The sequence below is a fragment of the Purpureocillium takamizusanense genome, chromosome 3 (genome assembly GCF_022605165.1).
Source record: "Purpureocillium takamizusanense chromosome 3, complete sequence".
Classification (NCBI taxonomy): Eukaryota; Fungi; Ascomycota; class Sordariomycetes; order Hypocreales; family Ophiocordycipitaceae; genus Purpureocillium; species Purpureocillium takamizusanense.
This window is the reverse complement of record NC_063070.1, coordinates 572765-587508: the sequence shown is the minus strand read 5'-3', so window position 1 is coordinate 587508 and position 14744 is coordinate 572765. Positions and strand designations below refer to the sequence as shown.

At 59.3% G+C, this 14744-nt stretch overlaps 6 protein-coding genes across 7 annotated transcripts; 4 read left to right on the top strand and 2 right to left on the bottom strand.

Annotated features, from left to right (window-relative positions):
* Positions 1-2886: 2886 nt before the first annotated feature.
* On the top strand, positions 2887-4181 carry tmk1 (Mitogen-activated protein kinase; the record flags this gene model as incomplete). Its single annotated transcript, XM_047984864.1, has 4 exons — positions 2887-3002; positions 3081-3276; positions 3348-3729; positions 3805-4181. The coding sequence occupies 4 exons, from the start codon at positions 2887-2889 to the stop codon at positions 4179-4181; spliced, it is 1071 nt and encodes a 356-aa protein (XP_047840839.1).
* An 889-nt stretch (positions 4182-5070) lies between these two features.
* On the top strand, positions 5071-7679 carry OXR1 (oxidation resistance protein 1). Its single transcript, XM_047984863.1, has 2 exons — positions 5071-6108; positions 6172-7679. The coding sequence occupies exons 1-2, from the start codon at positions 5467-5469 to the stop codon at positions 6607-6609; spliced, it is 1080 nt and encodes a 359-aa protein (XP_047840838.1). The 5' UTR covers positions 5071-5466; the 3' UTR covers positions 6610-7679.
* On the bottom strand, positions 6789-8402 carry HEM4 (Uroporphyrinogen-III synthase). The gene is made up of 2 exons (XM_047984862.1): positions 7664-8402; positions 6789-7581 (listed from the first exon to the last, which is right to left on the bottom strand). Exons 1-2 carry the CDS (start codon positions 8136-8138, stop codon positions 6941-6943), a joined length of 1116 nt encoding a protein of 371 aa, XP_047840837.1. The 5' UTR covers positions 8139-8402; the 3' UTR covers positions 6789-6940.
* On the top strand, positions 8229-9636 carry ERV1 (Thiol oxidase). Its single transcript, XM_047984861.1, has 2 exons — positions 8229-8512; positions 8616-9636. Exons 1-2 carry the CDS (start codon positions 8403-8405, stop codon positions 9145-9147), a joined length of 642 nt encoding a protein of 213 aa, XP_047840836.1. The 5' UTR covers positions 8229-8402; the 3' UTR covers positions 9148-9636.
* A 108-nt stretch (positions 9637-9744) lies between these two features.
* Positions 9745-12939, top strand: JDV02_003700 (Pyruvate decarboxylase). Of its 2 annotated transcripts, XM_047984859.1 has the most exons (4): positions 9745-10811; positions 10921-11627; positions 11737-12263; positions 12329-12939. In XM_047984859.1, exons 1-4 carry the CDS (start codon positions 10625-10627, stop codon positions 12627-12629), a joined length of 1722 nt encoding a protein of 573 aa, XP_047840834.1. In that variant the 5' UTR covers positions 9745-10624; the 3' UTR covers positions 12630-12939. The 2 variants fall into 2 exon arrangements, with proteins under 2 accessions (XP_047840834.1, XP_047840835.1); XM_047984860.1 differs by having other exon boundaries at positions 9745-11627.
* Positions 12838-14201, bottom strand: JDV02_003699 (uncharacterized protein). Its single transcript, XM_047984858.1, has one exon. The coding sequence runs from the start codon at positions 14018-14020 to the stop codon at positions 13055-13057; it is 966 nt and encodes a 321-aa protein (XP_047840833.1). The 5' UTR covers positions 14021-14201; the 3' UTR covers positions 12838-13054.
* Between the last annotated feature and the right edge of the window lie 543 nt (positions 14202-14744).

The following is a 14744-nucleotide window of genomic DNA, read 5'->3' as shown; positions in this document are numbered from 1 at the left end:
GTCCGTCCGGGGAGACTGGCTGGTTTGAAAGGTCACCACCACTGGTCCATTGACGAGCGAGCCATCGGCGAGTCCCGGCGCCGTCTTCACGCTTGTTTCTGAGGCTCCACCTCCAAAGTCATTGGGCGAGCTGGGGGGTAACTGACTACTTCTCTCGTAAGGTCGCATTGCTGCTGCATGGCGCAGTTCCTCGATGATAGCAACGGTTGGTGGGATGCGGCGGCGCAAATATATGGGGTCGGCGACTGTGGCATTGCTACCTCGAACTACTAGCTCAGGTACGGCGGCGGCGACGACGACGACTTGGACGCCATGCAAGGGAGTGGCGGCAGATGGTTTAGTTAGCCAGGGGCAGCCAGCCAGCCAAAGGGGTGGTGCCGGCGCGACGTGAAACTCTGGCGGCTAACCTGAGGTGAGATGGTGAGGGATGTTTGGCCCATCGACGCCCATGGGCCCCCCGGGCACCTTACAATGCTTACCTAGGCAGACTCTACGTGGGCACACGTGTATTGGAAGGTTTCCTTCGCTGGGTGCCTCGCCAGTACGCATAGACTACTACTGGGTCGAGCTTCGTAGACACGCCGGAGCTCCCAGCCTGTCGCGGCCAAGTGGGGAACAGCGATGCTATCTGAGGGGCAAGCAGGGAGAGGAGGATGCTGCAAATTGTGTTGCGCAACACTTTCGTAACTAACAGCAATGCGAATCAACCGTTTGTGTTGGCGCGCACCATATCACCGGCTTTCCTCCTATTCAGTCGCTCGCCGCAAACATCCATCCATCCATCCATCCATCCATTCATTCATCCGTACCTTTTGCGTAGAAACGTGCCAACGCGGGCTAGTACCTTAAATCCTCGGACGAAACGAAAGACCAGTACAGGCCAAGCAAGCACACCACCGCCGGACGTCTTTCTTCTCGGCAACACTGCGAGGACTTGGTGGACCGGCGCAAGTCCTGCCCCCTTCCGTACATTGCACATCTTGCGTGCGTCCTAACTTCTCATGGCGGCTCATGTCGCTTGACTCGGCGCAGCGGGTCCCAGTTATTAGAACAGCAAGGTGAGTGAGTCGGCGATGTCGGCCGAGTAACTTGTCAAGGCTTCGTTCCCATGCTCTCTACCTAGGCGACGAACTTGCAAGAGAATGAGAGATGGGTTGTTCTCCTGGTCAGAGCACAAAGAAACTGCAGGTCCCCCGCGCAGCTGCTGGCTGGGCTACGTTACCTACCTGCTTCATTAGCAACTCGGGCCAACGACCGGCCACCACCACCTTAAGCCGTCCTCCATTCAATTCCAATTCAACTCAGCTGAGCACCCGTCTGGCAGCCAAAGTCCAGGCCACCTGGCCAGGGAGTGGATGGTGAGGGGCGGGACGGGCCTCTTGGGAGGGGGGACCACCCTGAAAGCGCTGGCCACTGAGGTGACGAGGCTCGGCGCTGGGAGCCCAGTCGTCGAAGCCCCGGCCCCCAGCACAGGCCCAGTACGGGCAGGCCGGCGGCCACTGAGGTGGACGGGCGCGCTCTCGTCAGTCCCGTCGGCTGGCGAGGGGCACTCGGACCCCTCATTTCCAGACCCGCCAGTGCCTGATCCCCCCTCCGGCCATGGAGGTGGAGGTGGTACCAGTGATGGATGGGATTGCTACCTTAGTAGGTACCTACTAGGTAGGTGTTGCCCCTCCCCCGATGGATCGCCTAGCTCAGGTCAGGGCTCGCTGCAACACCAAGCCTGGCGCCACCCGGAACCTCACACGAGGAACCTTGAAGCTTGCAGGCTCCTGCGCCAGCATATGATGTTCTGTCCAGTAGGTACCCAAGGTACTTCGTAGGTGCTGCCCCTTTCCTTTCCCGTCTGCTCGCGTTTTTTTATATGCATCTTCTGCACCTGCATCCGCTTCTTCTGCCTCTGCATTCGCGCGCCACCCGTCTTTGACTTGCTTGATCCCTCAGCGACGTCACATGCCGGAGCGAGCCCCGCCTGCCGTACCGCTTCCAACCCCAGCCCCATCCCTCCCATCCCCTCCCATCCATCCAGCAAGCCAGCGTTGCGTCTTGCGGCACTAACTCAGTGCTTGCCTGCTGCGCCCACGCTTTGTCCCAGGCGTCCGTCCTCCCGTCCCATTGACCTCGCTGGGCTATTTGACTGAGCCGGACCCCGCCTCGCCTCTGCCGACCGCCGCCGCCCGCCATCTGCTTGCGCGAAACCAGGTTCGAATCGACAGCAACCTGCTTCCATCGCGGCGCGTCGACACCACTCGGCACCTCGCCTGCCTGCCTGCTGCTCCTCCTTGCCGCCCGCTGCCCTCGAATCTGAGACGTGCCGACTCTAACAAGGGCTCCTTCGGCCGACTGCCTGTGGCCCCCCCCCGTAAATCCACCTACGCGCCGCAGCTTGTGTCTCTCAACCACCAGGCACGACGAGGTCCGAGCGGGGCATCAGGCCAAGCGTCACCGCTGTCACCTCGCTGAACCGTCCGTCTCCTTTCCGCCCACCACGAGGCTCGGCTGTCGATATTCTCAAGACGCTTTGCGCGCTTCATCCGTCGTTCGTCTGGATTGCGCCAGATCTCGTGCGCCCTCGAATCGTCGCGCCTGGCTCGCACCATCACGCACTGTCCCTGTATCTTGATCCAGACCTGCCCCCGCGCGGCTAGCCGTTCATCTCCTGCTGCGCGAAATCCCCCCTCATTCACCGTCAACGCGACAGATTCCAAAGACTTACATCGCCACGAGTCCGGCTTTTGAAAGACTGCTCCGACCGACTCTTAATACTGCCTGCTTCCTGCTGCTGGGCAGCGTAATCACAAAGCAGCTGGACTTGCACGACACTTGGCAATTCATTTTGGCTCACATCCAACCAACAACGCCGGCCTCAAGCACCAACAGTCAGCCATGTCTCGTTCGAACGCCCCGAGCGGCGGCGCCGCGTCTCGTAAAATTTCCTTCAATGTGAGCGAACAGTACGATATTCAGGACGTTGTCGGCGAGGGCGCCTATGGTGTAGTTTGGTAAGCTGGAGACCCCCCCCCCCCCCGTGGCTCGCCTTGTGCCTTGAATATCGCTAATGAGACCCGCGCCGACTACAGCTCCGCGATTCACAAGCCATCGGGCCAGAAAGTGGCAATCAAGAAGATCACTCCATTCGACCACTCCATGTTTTGTCTCCGGACCTTGCGAGAAATGAAACTCCTTCGTTACTTCAACCACGAGAACATCATTTCCATTCTCGACATCCAAAAGCCACGAGGCTATGATTCGTTCAACGAGGTTTACCTCATCCAGGTACGTGATACCCCCAGCCAAATGTCTCTCTGGGGAGCCCAGTCGCTATTGCCATGCTGACGACCCAACAGGAGCTGATGGAGACGGACATGCACCGCGTCATCCGCACCCAAGATTTATCCGACGATCATTGTCAGTACTTTATTTACCAGACGCTGCGGGCTTTGAAGGCCATGCACTCGGCCAACGTGCTGCACCGCGATCTCAAGCCTTCGAACCTGCTGCTCAACGCCAATTGTGACCTCAAGGTGTGCGACTTTGGCCTCGCCCGCTCGGCCGCGTCACAGGAGGACAACTCTGGCTTCATGACCGAATATGTTGCGACCAGGTGGTACCGCGCACCGGAGATCATGTTGACTTTCAAGGAATACACCAAGGCTATCGATGTCTGGTCGGTGGGCTGCATCCTCGCCGAGATGCTTAGCGGGAAACCGCTGTTCCCGGGCAAAGACTGTGAGTGCCTCTACGGCCAGTCAGCGAGCAACGCGTGCGGGACGAGTTGCGGATGACTTACTGACTGCGATGCAGACCACCATCAGCTCACGCTCATCTTGGACGTTCTGGGTACGCCCACCATGGAGGACTACTACGGCATCAAGTCCCGCCGGGCCCGCGAGTACATTCGGTCGCTACCCTTCAAGAAGAAGGTGCCATTCCGAACGCTATTCCCCAAGACGTCCGACCTAGCGCTCGATCTCCTGGAGAAACTCCTGGCGTTCAACCCCGTGAAGCGCATCACCGTGGAGGAGGCTCTCAAACACCCGTACCTGGAGCCGTACCATGACCCCGAAGACGAGCCTACGGCGCCGCCAATTCCAGAGGAGTTCTTTGACTTTGACAAGCACAAGGATAACCTGAGCAAAGAACAGCTGAAGCAACTCATCTACGAGGAGATAATGCGGTAAGGGCTTCCAAGAGATGGGCTAAAGGATGGGAATAGGCCGAAGCATGCGACGCTGTGTGCGGACGACTCCTACGACCCAGGGCAGGCGTCAAGCCGCCACAAGAATGCTCTGAAATAGACCGACGGTTGCTTGCGAGCAAGTCGCTTGTGTCAGGATATAAAGGACATGGTGGAATTGAAATGATGAAAACGCAGCCTTGCTCAGCCCTGGCGGAAGCCAGGCTGGCCACGATAACGTACGTAACTTGTGTGCTTGCAGCGGCGGAAGGCGAGAGGTATTGATGGGAGAGCGGATGAATATGCGGGCTACATCTCACATCTCCTCCCTTTCTCTTTATCAGTTCATCCCTTGGTTATCTTGTCTGGTCTTGTCGCACATCTCGCGTGCCTTGGACCGTTTACGCTATTGCTTGTCGTGAGTGACTGTTGTGTAGACGGCATTGGCGCATCACCGCCGGAGGCTGCGATAGATGTGTCGTGGCGGCGACCCAGCCGGCCACACCCTGCGTGCTGACGGAGTGCAACGGCGCGCGGAGGCTTGCAACGGCTAGCCTGTGCCGTTCTCCATGCTATCGTCTGCGCCACCCGGCGCCAATCGACGGCGAGAATGCTAGGGAGACGCACGGAATCGTGTGCAAACCAAGGGCAACTGCCAGCCCAGCTTTGGACGGGAAACATCCAGTTTGACCGAGTGAATACGACAGATAGGTAAGTTGATACCTCTTGTAGGCCGGCTTGTCGGCACTCGTGACCGACAAACGGTTTCCGCAACCCAACGCCGTCCTCCGGCCCGGGACGCGGCTGTGGGAAGGTTGTTCGGCTTTTGGGTACAGCAAGACAGCTGGTGTGCGATGGTGGCGGCGGATGCGGCCTGGCAGTGGGCCAGCGATCCACAAACAAGGCTACCTACCTGGGATATCCGCGACCCCCCCGGGCTGCATCGACGTCAACCCAGCGGCAAAGACCACCTCAGCCAAAAGTACAAACAGGTGGCACTGAACCGAGCTGCCACCCCGGGTACATACTTTGTCTTGCTCCCTTGCTGGCCCACGCCAGGCCATCGCCTCCGACCTCTAGAAAATCTACTGGCTTCCCTACACGTCTACGCCTCTCTTCCCATCGCCGGCCCCGTCAACTTTTACAGCGAGCGAGCCCTCTTGCAAATACCGTGTACGCCGCCTCGGTGCCGAAACCTGGCCCTCGCGCTGGCTACGAGCTACCTCTCCTGGGCCTGCCGTTCGCTTCCTACCTTAGGTAGCCAGGCTGCCACGCCGCCGAAGCCCCCCATGAGCGATTCACCCTCTCCGCCGGCGCCACCTCATCCTCCCTCCCTGTCGTCCAACAAGCCAGCCGACGAGGCAGTCCCGACGTCCGGGCCTTCGTCCGCCGCCAGGACCCCGGCCATCCTCCACTCGTCCGCGACTTTCCCCATTCCTGAGCACGACAGCATCACGACGTCGCCCGCGCCCTCGTCGCCCTCCTCCTCGTCGTACCTGGGCAGCATGTGGACGGGCCTGATACGCCGCTTCTCCTCCGAGGACGGCCAATTCGGCAGCCAGGTCGATGGTTCCCTTCACCACTCTCACCACAGCCAGGCGGAGCAGCACCACCACTACAAGGACGGCGTGAACGGCGTCTTCCAGCCTGCGGTGCGGCGAGCCACCCCGTTTCGCCCCCCGCCTCTCGAGCCACTCGTTCTGCACGGCTACCGCGACAGCACGCCAACCTCCGCTCGGCTATTGACAAACGCCGTAGCCGAGGAGATACGAGCCATGGTACCGGAACGGCTGCGCATCGTGGAAGACTGGCATCTCGTCTACAGCCTCGAGCAGGACGGCGCTAGCCTGGCGACACTCTATCAGAAGTGTAGGCAGTACGAGCGGCGGAGGGTTGGGTTCGTCCTCGTCGTCAAGGACCAAGAAGGAGGGGTAAGTGCATCCGATGCGCTGTGCCATTGTACGCGCAGGACTGACTAGAGGTTTTGTCTTTAGGCCTTCGGCGCGTACCTCTCCGAGTACCCCCACCCGGCGCCATCATACTTTGGCAACGGCGAGTGCTTCCTTTGGCGGGCTTCGACCCTTGCTTCCTTGCCACCACCTCCCTCGGCGGACACGACCAACCTCACCCGGCACACGACCCTGGCCCCGCCCCCCAGGCCGGAATCCGCAGCCGGAAGCGGCGCTTCGACACCCAGCGAGTCGATACGCTTCAAGGCGTTCCCATACAGCGGCCTCAACGACTGCTACATCAACTGTGAGGCGGGCTACCTCAGCGTAGGCTCGGGCGGCGGCCACTACGGCTTATGGCTCGACGACTCGCTGGATATCGGCCACAGCTCCCAGTGTGAGACATTTGGCAATGAGCCACTCAGCGATGCTGGCGAAAAGTTTGGAGTATTGGGCGTCGAGCTATGGGTTCTGGGAGCTTGAAGTGCCCGATATTGTCGGGCCTGGCTCGAGGCTATTGGACTCGACGCCGCCGACTCTCAAGCCTCTTGGGAAGCTTTGAATGATACGATCCTTGACCGTGGCTTGTGGATTTGATTTCCGGCGTCACGGCAACGGCAAAATCGCGTTTAAATCATTTGGTAAACGCAAGCCATATTGGCATCAGTGGCTTGCGGCCGTGGCTGCGCGTCGGGGAATTCGAGGAACATGGCATCCGCGCAGATGTGATGCCGAGCTAATTTCCACTCCTCTCACTCCAAGTAACAGTGGGCAACAGAAACAAAAGAAACGACGTCATCATGTCTAGGAGCAGTCAACCGGCAGACTGCTGCCTTCTTGATTCAAACTCTACTATTCCCTGGAGCACACCCTCTGGAGACGGGGTTTCGGCGCAGACATGCGGCTCAAAGCCGAACGATTCAATGAGATGTGTCCTAGTCGTCGGACCAATGGTCGCAATGTAGGTGCCCGTGTCTTCTCGGACGTGCCTAGCCTTGCCGGTTGCCTCGTCGAGCATGCCGAGGCATCGGAGCATGCTGTCGCATCCCGTCGGAGAGAAGACGACGACCCATCTCGACGGCGCGTCGTGTGTGGCGCTCAGCATGCGAGCAAAATCTTCCGGGAACGACTCCATGACCCCGGTCCCATATACAACTTCCTCATCGACACGTATTCTGTCGGCGGCTGGGAGGGATGGGTCCATGAGAGTTCGGGCTATGATGTCGCGACGTTGTTCTCCGACGAGGAACAGCAGAGGGGGGCGCGTCGGACGGTCGCGATACCATTCACCGTAATGCTGCATCATGAAATGGGCTAGAGCTTCGCCATTGCCCGTGTGTTCGCCGAATATTTGCAGGCGGGGCTCTTGTACGACGGCTCTCAGGGCGCGGGTCGTGGCCGGGCCAACGCTGTATATGGGAACATCCTGCAGATGTGGCCAGCTGGAATCTCTACCTGCAAAATTCAAGAACAGTCCGTTAGCACGTAGAATGAAAGATGATGGGGGTGAGTTTGAGTCGTCAATGCAAGCACGCACCTCTCCCATCCTGAACCACCTGCGCAAAGGCCTCAACAGCCCGCTGCGACGTGAAGATGAGTCCGCCGTAGTCGCATCCAGGAGAAGACCCTATACTCCTTCGCTCGAGCAGGCCTTGGAGTCTGCCGGTGCCGTTGTCGTCGAAGCGATGCAGCAACACGGGCACGAAGTGCGGCTCGAAGGCAAGGTCGTGTGTTGCCCCGCGGTGCGCCGTCGACAAGAGCTCCTGGTAGGAGTCGCCGGGTGTGGACTTGGTCTTGAGAAGTAGCACGGGGATCGTCCGATGACTGCCCGTGTCGGAGGACTGCATGGTGGCTCGAAGGGCAAGTAAGTCCGGGCGAGTGCCGAGGTGCAGTCGCTCACTCTGGTGGTTGTCGCTGTGTGCCGTTGACGCGGGGCGGAGCTTCGTCGCACCAACAGGCATGGGCGTTAGCACGGCACAGTACCGCCTATCGATAAGGTGCCGCTGGTGCATTGTGCATGCAGTCTAGCGAGCAAGCGCGGCTCTTCACTGACTTTCGTCTGACAAATGGCTGCTCGTCTTTCTTTTCTCACATCACATCTTGCATCGCATCGCATCGCATCGCATCGCATCGCATAGGCGTTCCTTGTTCATCGGCGCTTCACTTCTCCTCTATTTGGCGCCGACACACGTACCTTTCGAAAAGCTGTCTGGACACGCGCGGTGAACCGGAACTCGCGCGCCGACTTCCCGCGGGCGGCCGCGGTGGCGTTGGAGATGGCGGACGATACGAAGGAGGCCGATGCGCCTACGGCGGCGGCGGGCTTAGCCGCCGAACAGTCCAGAAAGTATGCTCCGGGAGTCGTGCTCGGCAAGGATGGCAAGCCGTAAGTACATTCTTATTGCCCCCGGAGCCGCCGCCGCTGCCCCTTGCGTCGGCACTTGCTGGATAGCACGCCGAGGCTGATACACCGAGGCTATGCGTTACAGATGTCGGAGTTGCACGTCCTTCACCGCTTGGACGGCGCAGGCCAAGGCATGGGCCAAGCATGATGAGAACAGTAGCAGCAGCGGGGGCAGCAACACGGCAGCGGCGACCGCTCCCACAACGAGGCCGGCCAGGCCAACAGCAGCAGGGGCAGGCGCAGGATCAGCGGCGTCAGCCCCGTCCGGCCCGCCGGCCGACTGTCCTCCGGACGTCGAGGTGCTCGGGCGCAGCTCGTGGACGTTGCTACACTCCATCGCAGCGACGTACCCGGAGAGGCCGTCGCGTGGGCAGCAGTCGGACCTGCTGAGCTTTGTCAAGCTCTTCTCGAAGCTGTACCCGTGCTGGGTCTGCGCCGAGGACTTTCAGACGTATATGGGCCGTGAGGCGCCGCGCGTGGGCAGCCGTGGCGAGTTTGGCATGTGGCTGTGCGGCGCGCACAACGAGGTCAACCGCAAGCTCAGCAAGCCCGAGTTTGACTGCTCCAAGTGGGAGGAGCGGTGGCGCACGGGCTGGAAGGACGGGAGCTGCGACTGACGAGGCTGGCCTCTTTCGTTGGTGTTGTCAGGTACGCCGAGGCGGCGGCGGCGGCGGCGGCGGTGTGCGCCTGTGCCTGTTGCCATTTCCTGGGTCCCCGGCCGTAGGCTATCAAGCCTGACGATAAGTGACGGCCCGGCATGAGTGGATAGGGAGTGGCGTCTGGCTGCCGGCTCTTTTGGCTCATGGGTAGGTATTTCACGTGCCGGAGCGAGTGGGGGGAGAGGCGGACGGATATCGGAACCATCTCCTGTCAATGACATTTACGGTCGAAACCTGGATTTTTTTTTTCTATGCCCATTCTCCTCCTGTTGCTATCGAACTAGCTAGCTACTCTGAAGGGAGGAGCTATATGGCAAGGTACGCATGTATGAATATGTACGATGAGTGGCACATGGATGGACAAGGAATATAGAATAAGAACAGATTAAACGTACAAAAGTATTCCCTCAGTCAAGGTTGTTCGCCGAAGGGCCGGGGAAGGGCCGGGCGAGGGCCGGGCGAGGTTCGGCGACGACGGCGCTGGGCAACATGAATTGGAAGATAAGAGGAGGCTTGTTCATTGACCCAGACCCGAGAGACACACCGGCGCCGGGCCCCGCCACGGCGGGCACATCACCCCATCGCGCATTGCGCAAAGAGGACGCGGCGAGAAATGGACGAGTCGAATCCAGTCAAGTCGAGTCGAGTCGAGTCGAGTGAGTCGTCTCGTCACCTCATGCATGCGTGGAGCGTGGAGCGTGGCGGCCCGGGTTGGCCCGTAACGTGATCAGTCCACCACGCGCTGTAACAGCGTTCAAGCCGGCTGATCCGGGGCCACCGGGCGGGGCGGGGGCGCCTGACGAGGTGCCAAGTGCCAAGTGCCTTCCCTTCCTTGCCCGCGCAGCGCACCTCAGGGCGGGCTCCTCGGCCACAGGGGGTGGGTCCGCCCGAGCCGGATGCGCCCCCACCCGTCCGTCAAGCGGCTTTCTTTGCCCACTCAGCACTGCATCCCATCAATTACATCACTGGCGCGGAACGTTAATCGGGGGGGGGGGGGCTCTCCCTCACCGACCGACGGACCGATCGATAGATGCGAGAGGAGTAGGCCGACGAGGAGAGGAGGATGGATGCCAGAGCTACTGGAGCTGCTGGAGCCGGAGCTGGTGCTGGCGGTGGTGCCGGTGGTGTGGGTTGCCTGCCGGCCCTGTATACCTACCTACTGCTTTGCACGTATTTTACCGTTAGCTATCCCTCGCAACTTTTGGCGGACGTATACACACCTCCATCGATCGTCCCTCATCATCATCATCCTCCTCCTCCTCCTCATCGTCCGAACTGCAACGGCCCGGGCGCGCACTTGCTGTCGTGAGCTTCAGCTTCTTCCCAGCTGCCAACCGGACAAAGTACTTGTTCGTTATAGCATCGAGCAGCTCGTCGTCAAACCCTCAATCAACCTCCTCCAAACACCATAAACAAAAGACGCCTCCTTCTCACCATGACGGATCTGCGCGTGCAGGGCCTCCGGCAGCCCGTCGCCGTCGCCGAGTACGTCTTTCGCCGCCTGCACCAGGTCGGCGTCCGCTCCGTCCACGGCGTGCCCGGCGACTACAACCTCGTCGCCCTCGACTACCTGCCGGGCTGCGACCTGCGGTGGGTGGGCAGCGTCAACGAGCTCAATGCCGGTACGTCAGCGTCGTCGTCATCGTGAATCTCTCCTCCCCTTCTTTTCCTGCTTCTCGTGCGATTCGCGTGGTGTGTGGTTCTCCTCCTTACGTCTCCATCTCTACCAAGCCTACGCCGCCGACGGCTATGCCCGCGTCAACAACCGCATGGCCGCCCTCGTCACCACCTTTGGCGTCGGTGAGCTTTCGGCCATCAACGGCTTGGCTGGCGCCTTCTCCGAGCACATCCCCGTCGTTCACATCGTCGGCTGCCCCTCCACCATCTCCCAGCGCAACGGCATGCTCCTGCACCACACCCTCGGTAACGGTGACTTCAACGTCTTCGCCAACATGAGCGCCAACATATCGTGCAACGTCGCCCGCCTCACCAACCCCTCCGATATCGCCGCCCAAATCGACCAGGCCCTGCGCGAGTGTTGGGTTCACTCCCGCCCTGTCTACGTCATGCTGCCCACCGACATGATCGAGGCCAAGGTCGAGGGCGAGAGGCTTCAGACCCCCCTCGACCTGACTGAGCCTGCCAACGAGCCCGAGCGTGAAGACTATGTCGTCGACGTCGTCCTCAAGTATCTCCACGCTGCCGAGCGCCCCGTCATCCTCGTCGACGCCTGCGCCATCCGCCACCGCGTCCTCGAGGAGGTGCACGACCTCATCGAGAAGACGAACCTTCCCGTCTTCGTCACCCCCATGGGCAAGGGTGCCGTCAATGAGCAGCACCCCAACTACGGTGGCGTCTACGCCGGAGAGGGCTCCAAGCCTGAGGTCAAGAAAACGCTCGAGGCATCGGACCTCATTCTTAGTATTGGCGCGCTCAAGGTAAGCCGCACCCTGCAACCGCTCATCCCCGGGCTCCGACGCTTGTTCTCCACAGAAATACCTTTCATTGCCCCCTACTGCAGGCTGGCTGACCATTTCTCATTCCCAGAGCGACTTCAATACGGCCGGCTTCTCCTATCGGACGTCGCAGATGCAGACAATCGACTTCCACAGCGACCACTGCATCGTCCGGTACTCGACGTACCCGGGAGTTCGCATGAAGGGCGTCCTACGCAAAGTCATCGACCGCCTCGACGTGAAGCAGCTCTCCGTGCAGCCGTCGCCCAAGGTGGACAATGAGGTTCGCAAGAATGTCGACAAGACCGATGTCATCTCGCAGGCGTGGCTCTGGCCTCGGGTCGGCGAGTTCCTCGCTGAGAACGACATTGTGGTCACGGAGACTGGCACCGCCAACTTCGGCATCTGGGATACCAAGTTCCCCAAGGGCGTTACAGCGCTCAGCCAGGTCCTTTGGGGCAGCATCGGCTGGTCCGTCGGAGCCTGCCAGGGCGCCGCCCTTGCCGCGCAGGACATGGGTGCCAAGCGCCGGACCGTCCTCTTCGTGGGTGACGGCTCCTTCCAACTCACGGCCCAGGAGCTGAGCACCATGGTCCGTCACGGGCTAAAACCCTTCCTGTACGTGCCTGTGTGACTAGACCTGCTCACCACACGCATTCATAACTGACTTGACAACCTCGCAGTTTCATCCTCTGCAACGAGGGATACACCATCGAGCGTTTCATCCACGGCATGGAGGCCGGGTACAATGATATTCAGCCCTGGGACCACCAGGCCCTCGTTGACGTCTTTGGCGGGGCCAAGACGTCCAAGAAGTATGCCGTCCGGACAAAGGACGAGCTGAACAAGCTGCTCACCGACGCCGAGTTCAACGCAGGCAAGTGCCTGCAGCTCATCGAGGTGCACATGCCCAAGGAAGATGCCCCGCGGGCGCTGATCATGACGGCTGAGGCGAGCGCAAGAAATAACGCGAAGACGGCGTAAGGTATTAGTGGCTTGTTCATTGGGATCCTCGGAATGATAGAACGGGCGGGTTGGATGGCGCAAATGCATGGTGTTTATTGTTCTTCGAGCAGAGTAATGAGGGGCAGAATAGAAACACGACAGGGAGGCAAGCGGGGTCTCGAAAAGTAAACCGGGAGACTAACAGCATGAGCTTATTCTAAAGGAGGCAGGCATAGAAGTGAATGACATTGACATTTGATCGCGTGAGGCATATACGTAGTCCAAACCGCCTAGACATAAAGTAACGTCCTGCCCTACAATATCGCAGCTACCCTAAATAAAAAGTCGCAATAGGGATATATGAATTATATTTATATTAAGCATTAACCCTTCAAGTAGGTCACTGAGCTACTACTGACGCCGATGCCTAATATAAGAAAGTCCCGGTTCGCCTGTTACGGAGCCTATCGGCGTTCACCAACGTCAATAATAAAGGTGCGCGGCCTGGCGCTGCCAACCTGACCGAGCCCTGTCCTCCCGTTGTTCAGGCAAGCCTCCTTGAAGCGATCCGACTTGGTGAAGGCGTCCAAAGGGTCATAAACGTTTCCCTCCTTGACACCCACCACTCGAACGTTCTCCCTTTTCGCATTTTGCAAGCACTTGAGGCCGGAGGCTGGCTCATTAATAGCCAATTCGCAGAGCTTATCAAGGCATTGATTGCTGACGCCAAGCCCGGGCTTCGGTCGCCCGCTGCCGTCGGATACGCGCAGTTCGAATGGCAGGCCTATCATTTTGACGGAGTTGGTGGCAGCACCAAAAGCGCCATCACCATGATTCTGGTTGAACTCGATGAAGTCGTAATGAGCCAGCGTATTGGGGTCGTTGTCGTCGGCATAGTTTGGACCGACTATGGAATCCATGTCGGTTGCCGGGTTGTGCACGACGGAGAATAAGAGCTTTCTGTCCGAAAAGTATACGCGGCCCCCTTCAAGACGCGGAACAGAAACACAAACCCCCTGCGTATTTGCAGGTACGCGGATTGCCGGCGTGTCGTCGATAGGACGGGGCGTGCTGGATTTCTTAGAGCTGGGCGTCACCACGATGCCGTCTGCTCCGACGAGTACAGCATGACCACTGCTGTCTCTACCCTCGATGTAAGCGTAGAAATCCTTGTTCTTGTTGTTTCTGAGCTTGAAGGCCATGATCTGCGCGGCCGCAGTGTTGTCGCGTACAGAGAGTTTGCTTTTAAGCACGTTGACGGTGGTGTCGGGGCCAACATAAGTACCGTTGACTGTGTTGTCGGCGGTCACAATCACTTCTTCGACGGGTTTGGGTTGGCCGATGACTGTAGAATTGCCATCTGCATCTCTGGCCGCACTCGCAGAGGAGGCGGCCCAGAGTAGAGCAAGGGCGGAGTTGATGAAGAGCATGGCGTGTGGGCACTTGCGATTGAAACGAGAGACAGGTGCTTTTCCGAGCGAGGCAAACGAGGGTGAATAGGGACGGAAAACAGGTACTCGGTGCTTGACATCTCCTACGGCGAAAGGACGGAAGTAATCTTCTGAACTTATATATGCGTCGCTTGGGAGCCCCGTGGTCAGCAGGCAAGGCTCACGCGGCGCCGCGGCACGACAGTTGGGTCCATACCCATGTCGTCGTATGATAGAAGATGAGCTGCATGAACAAGGTTCGAACACTACCGTACTATTGATGGACCATCGTATGAGACGACGTGCATGAACTTTATGCGCAGGCTGGGGCATCCCTATAAAACGTGATGGGACAAGCGTCGGCGGCATATCCGTGTGCAGGCAAGCCTTGCTCCCAAAAAGGATACTGATTGATAAGGCATCTACATACTCGTATACTTTACTGGTTGCGTCCAGCCCAGTGTTCAACCCTACGACCGGGCAGCTACTTGCTTCTGCATATCCTATCCCCGAGCTCTGCCAATAGCTCGTGGCAGCCAATACAATGTCCATGCTTTACTGGCTTGGCCACCGGCCTATTGCGTTGATGCCGTTAGTTCCCATGCTCAAATCGAGTTATTGCGGTATTCGGAGTCATCTCCGGCCGCCGGGTTCCGGATGATTCGGGCATTGATTGATTGATGAATGCGACCTTTGCTGGTCGGTCCGGTATATGGCTAGCTAA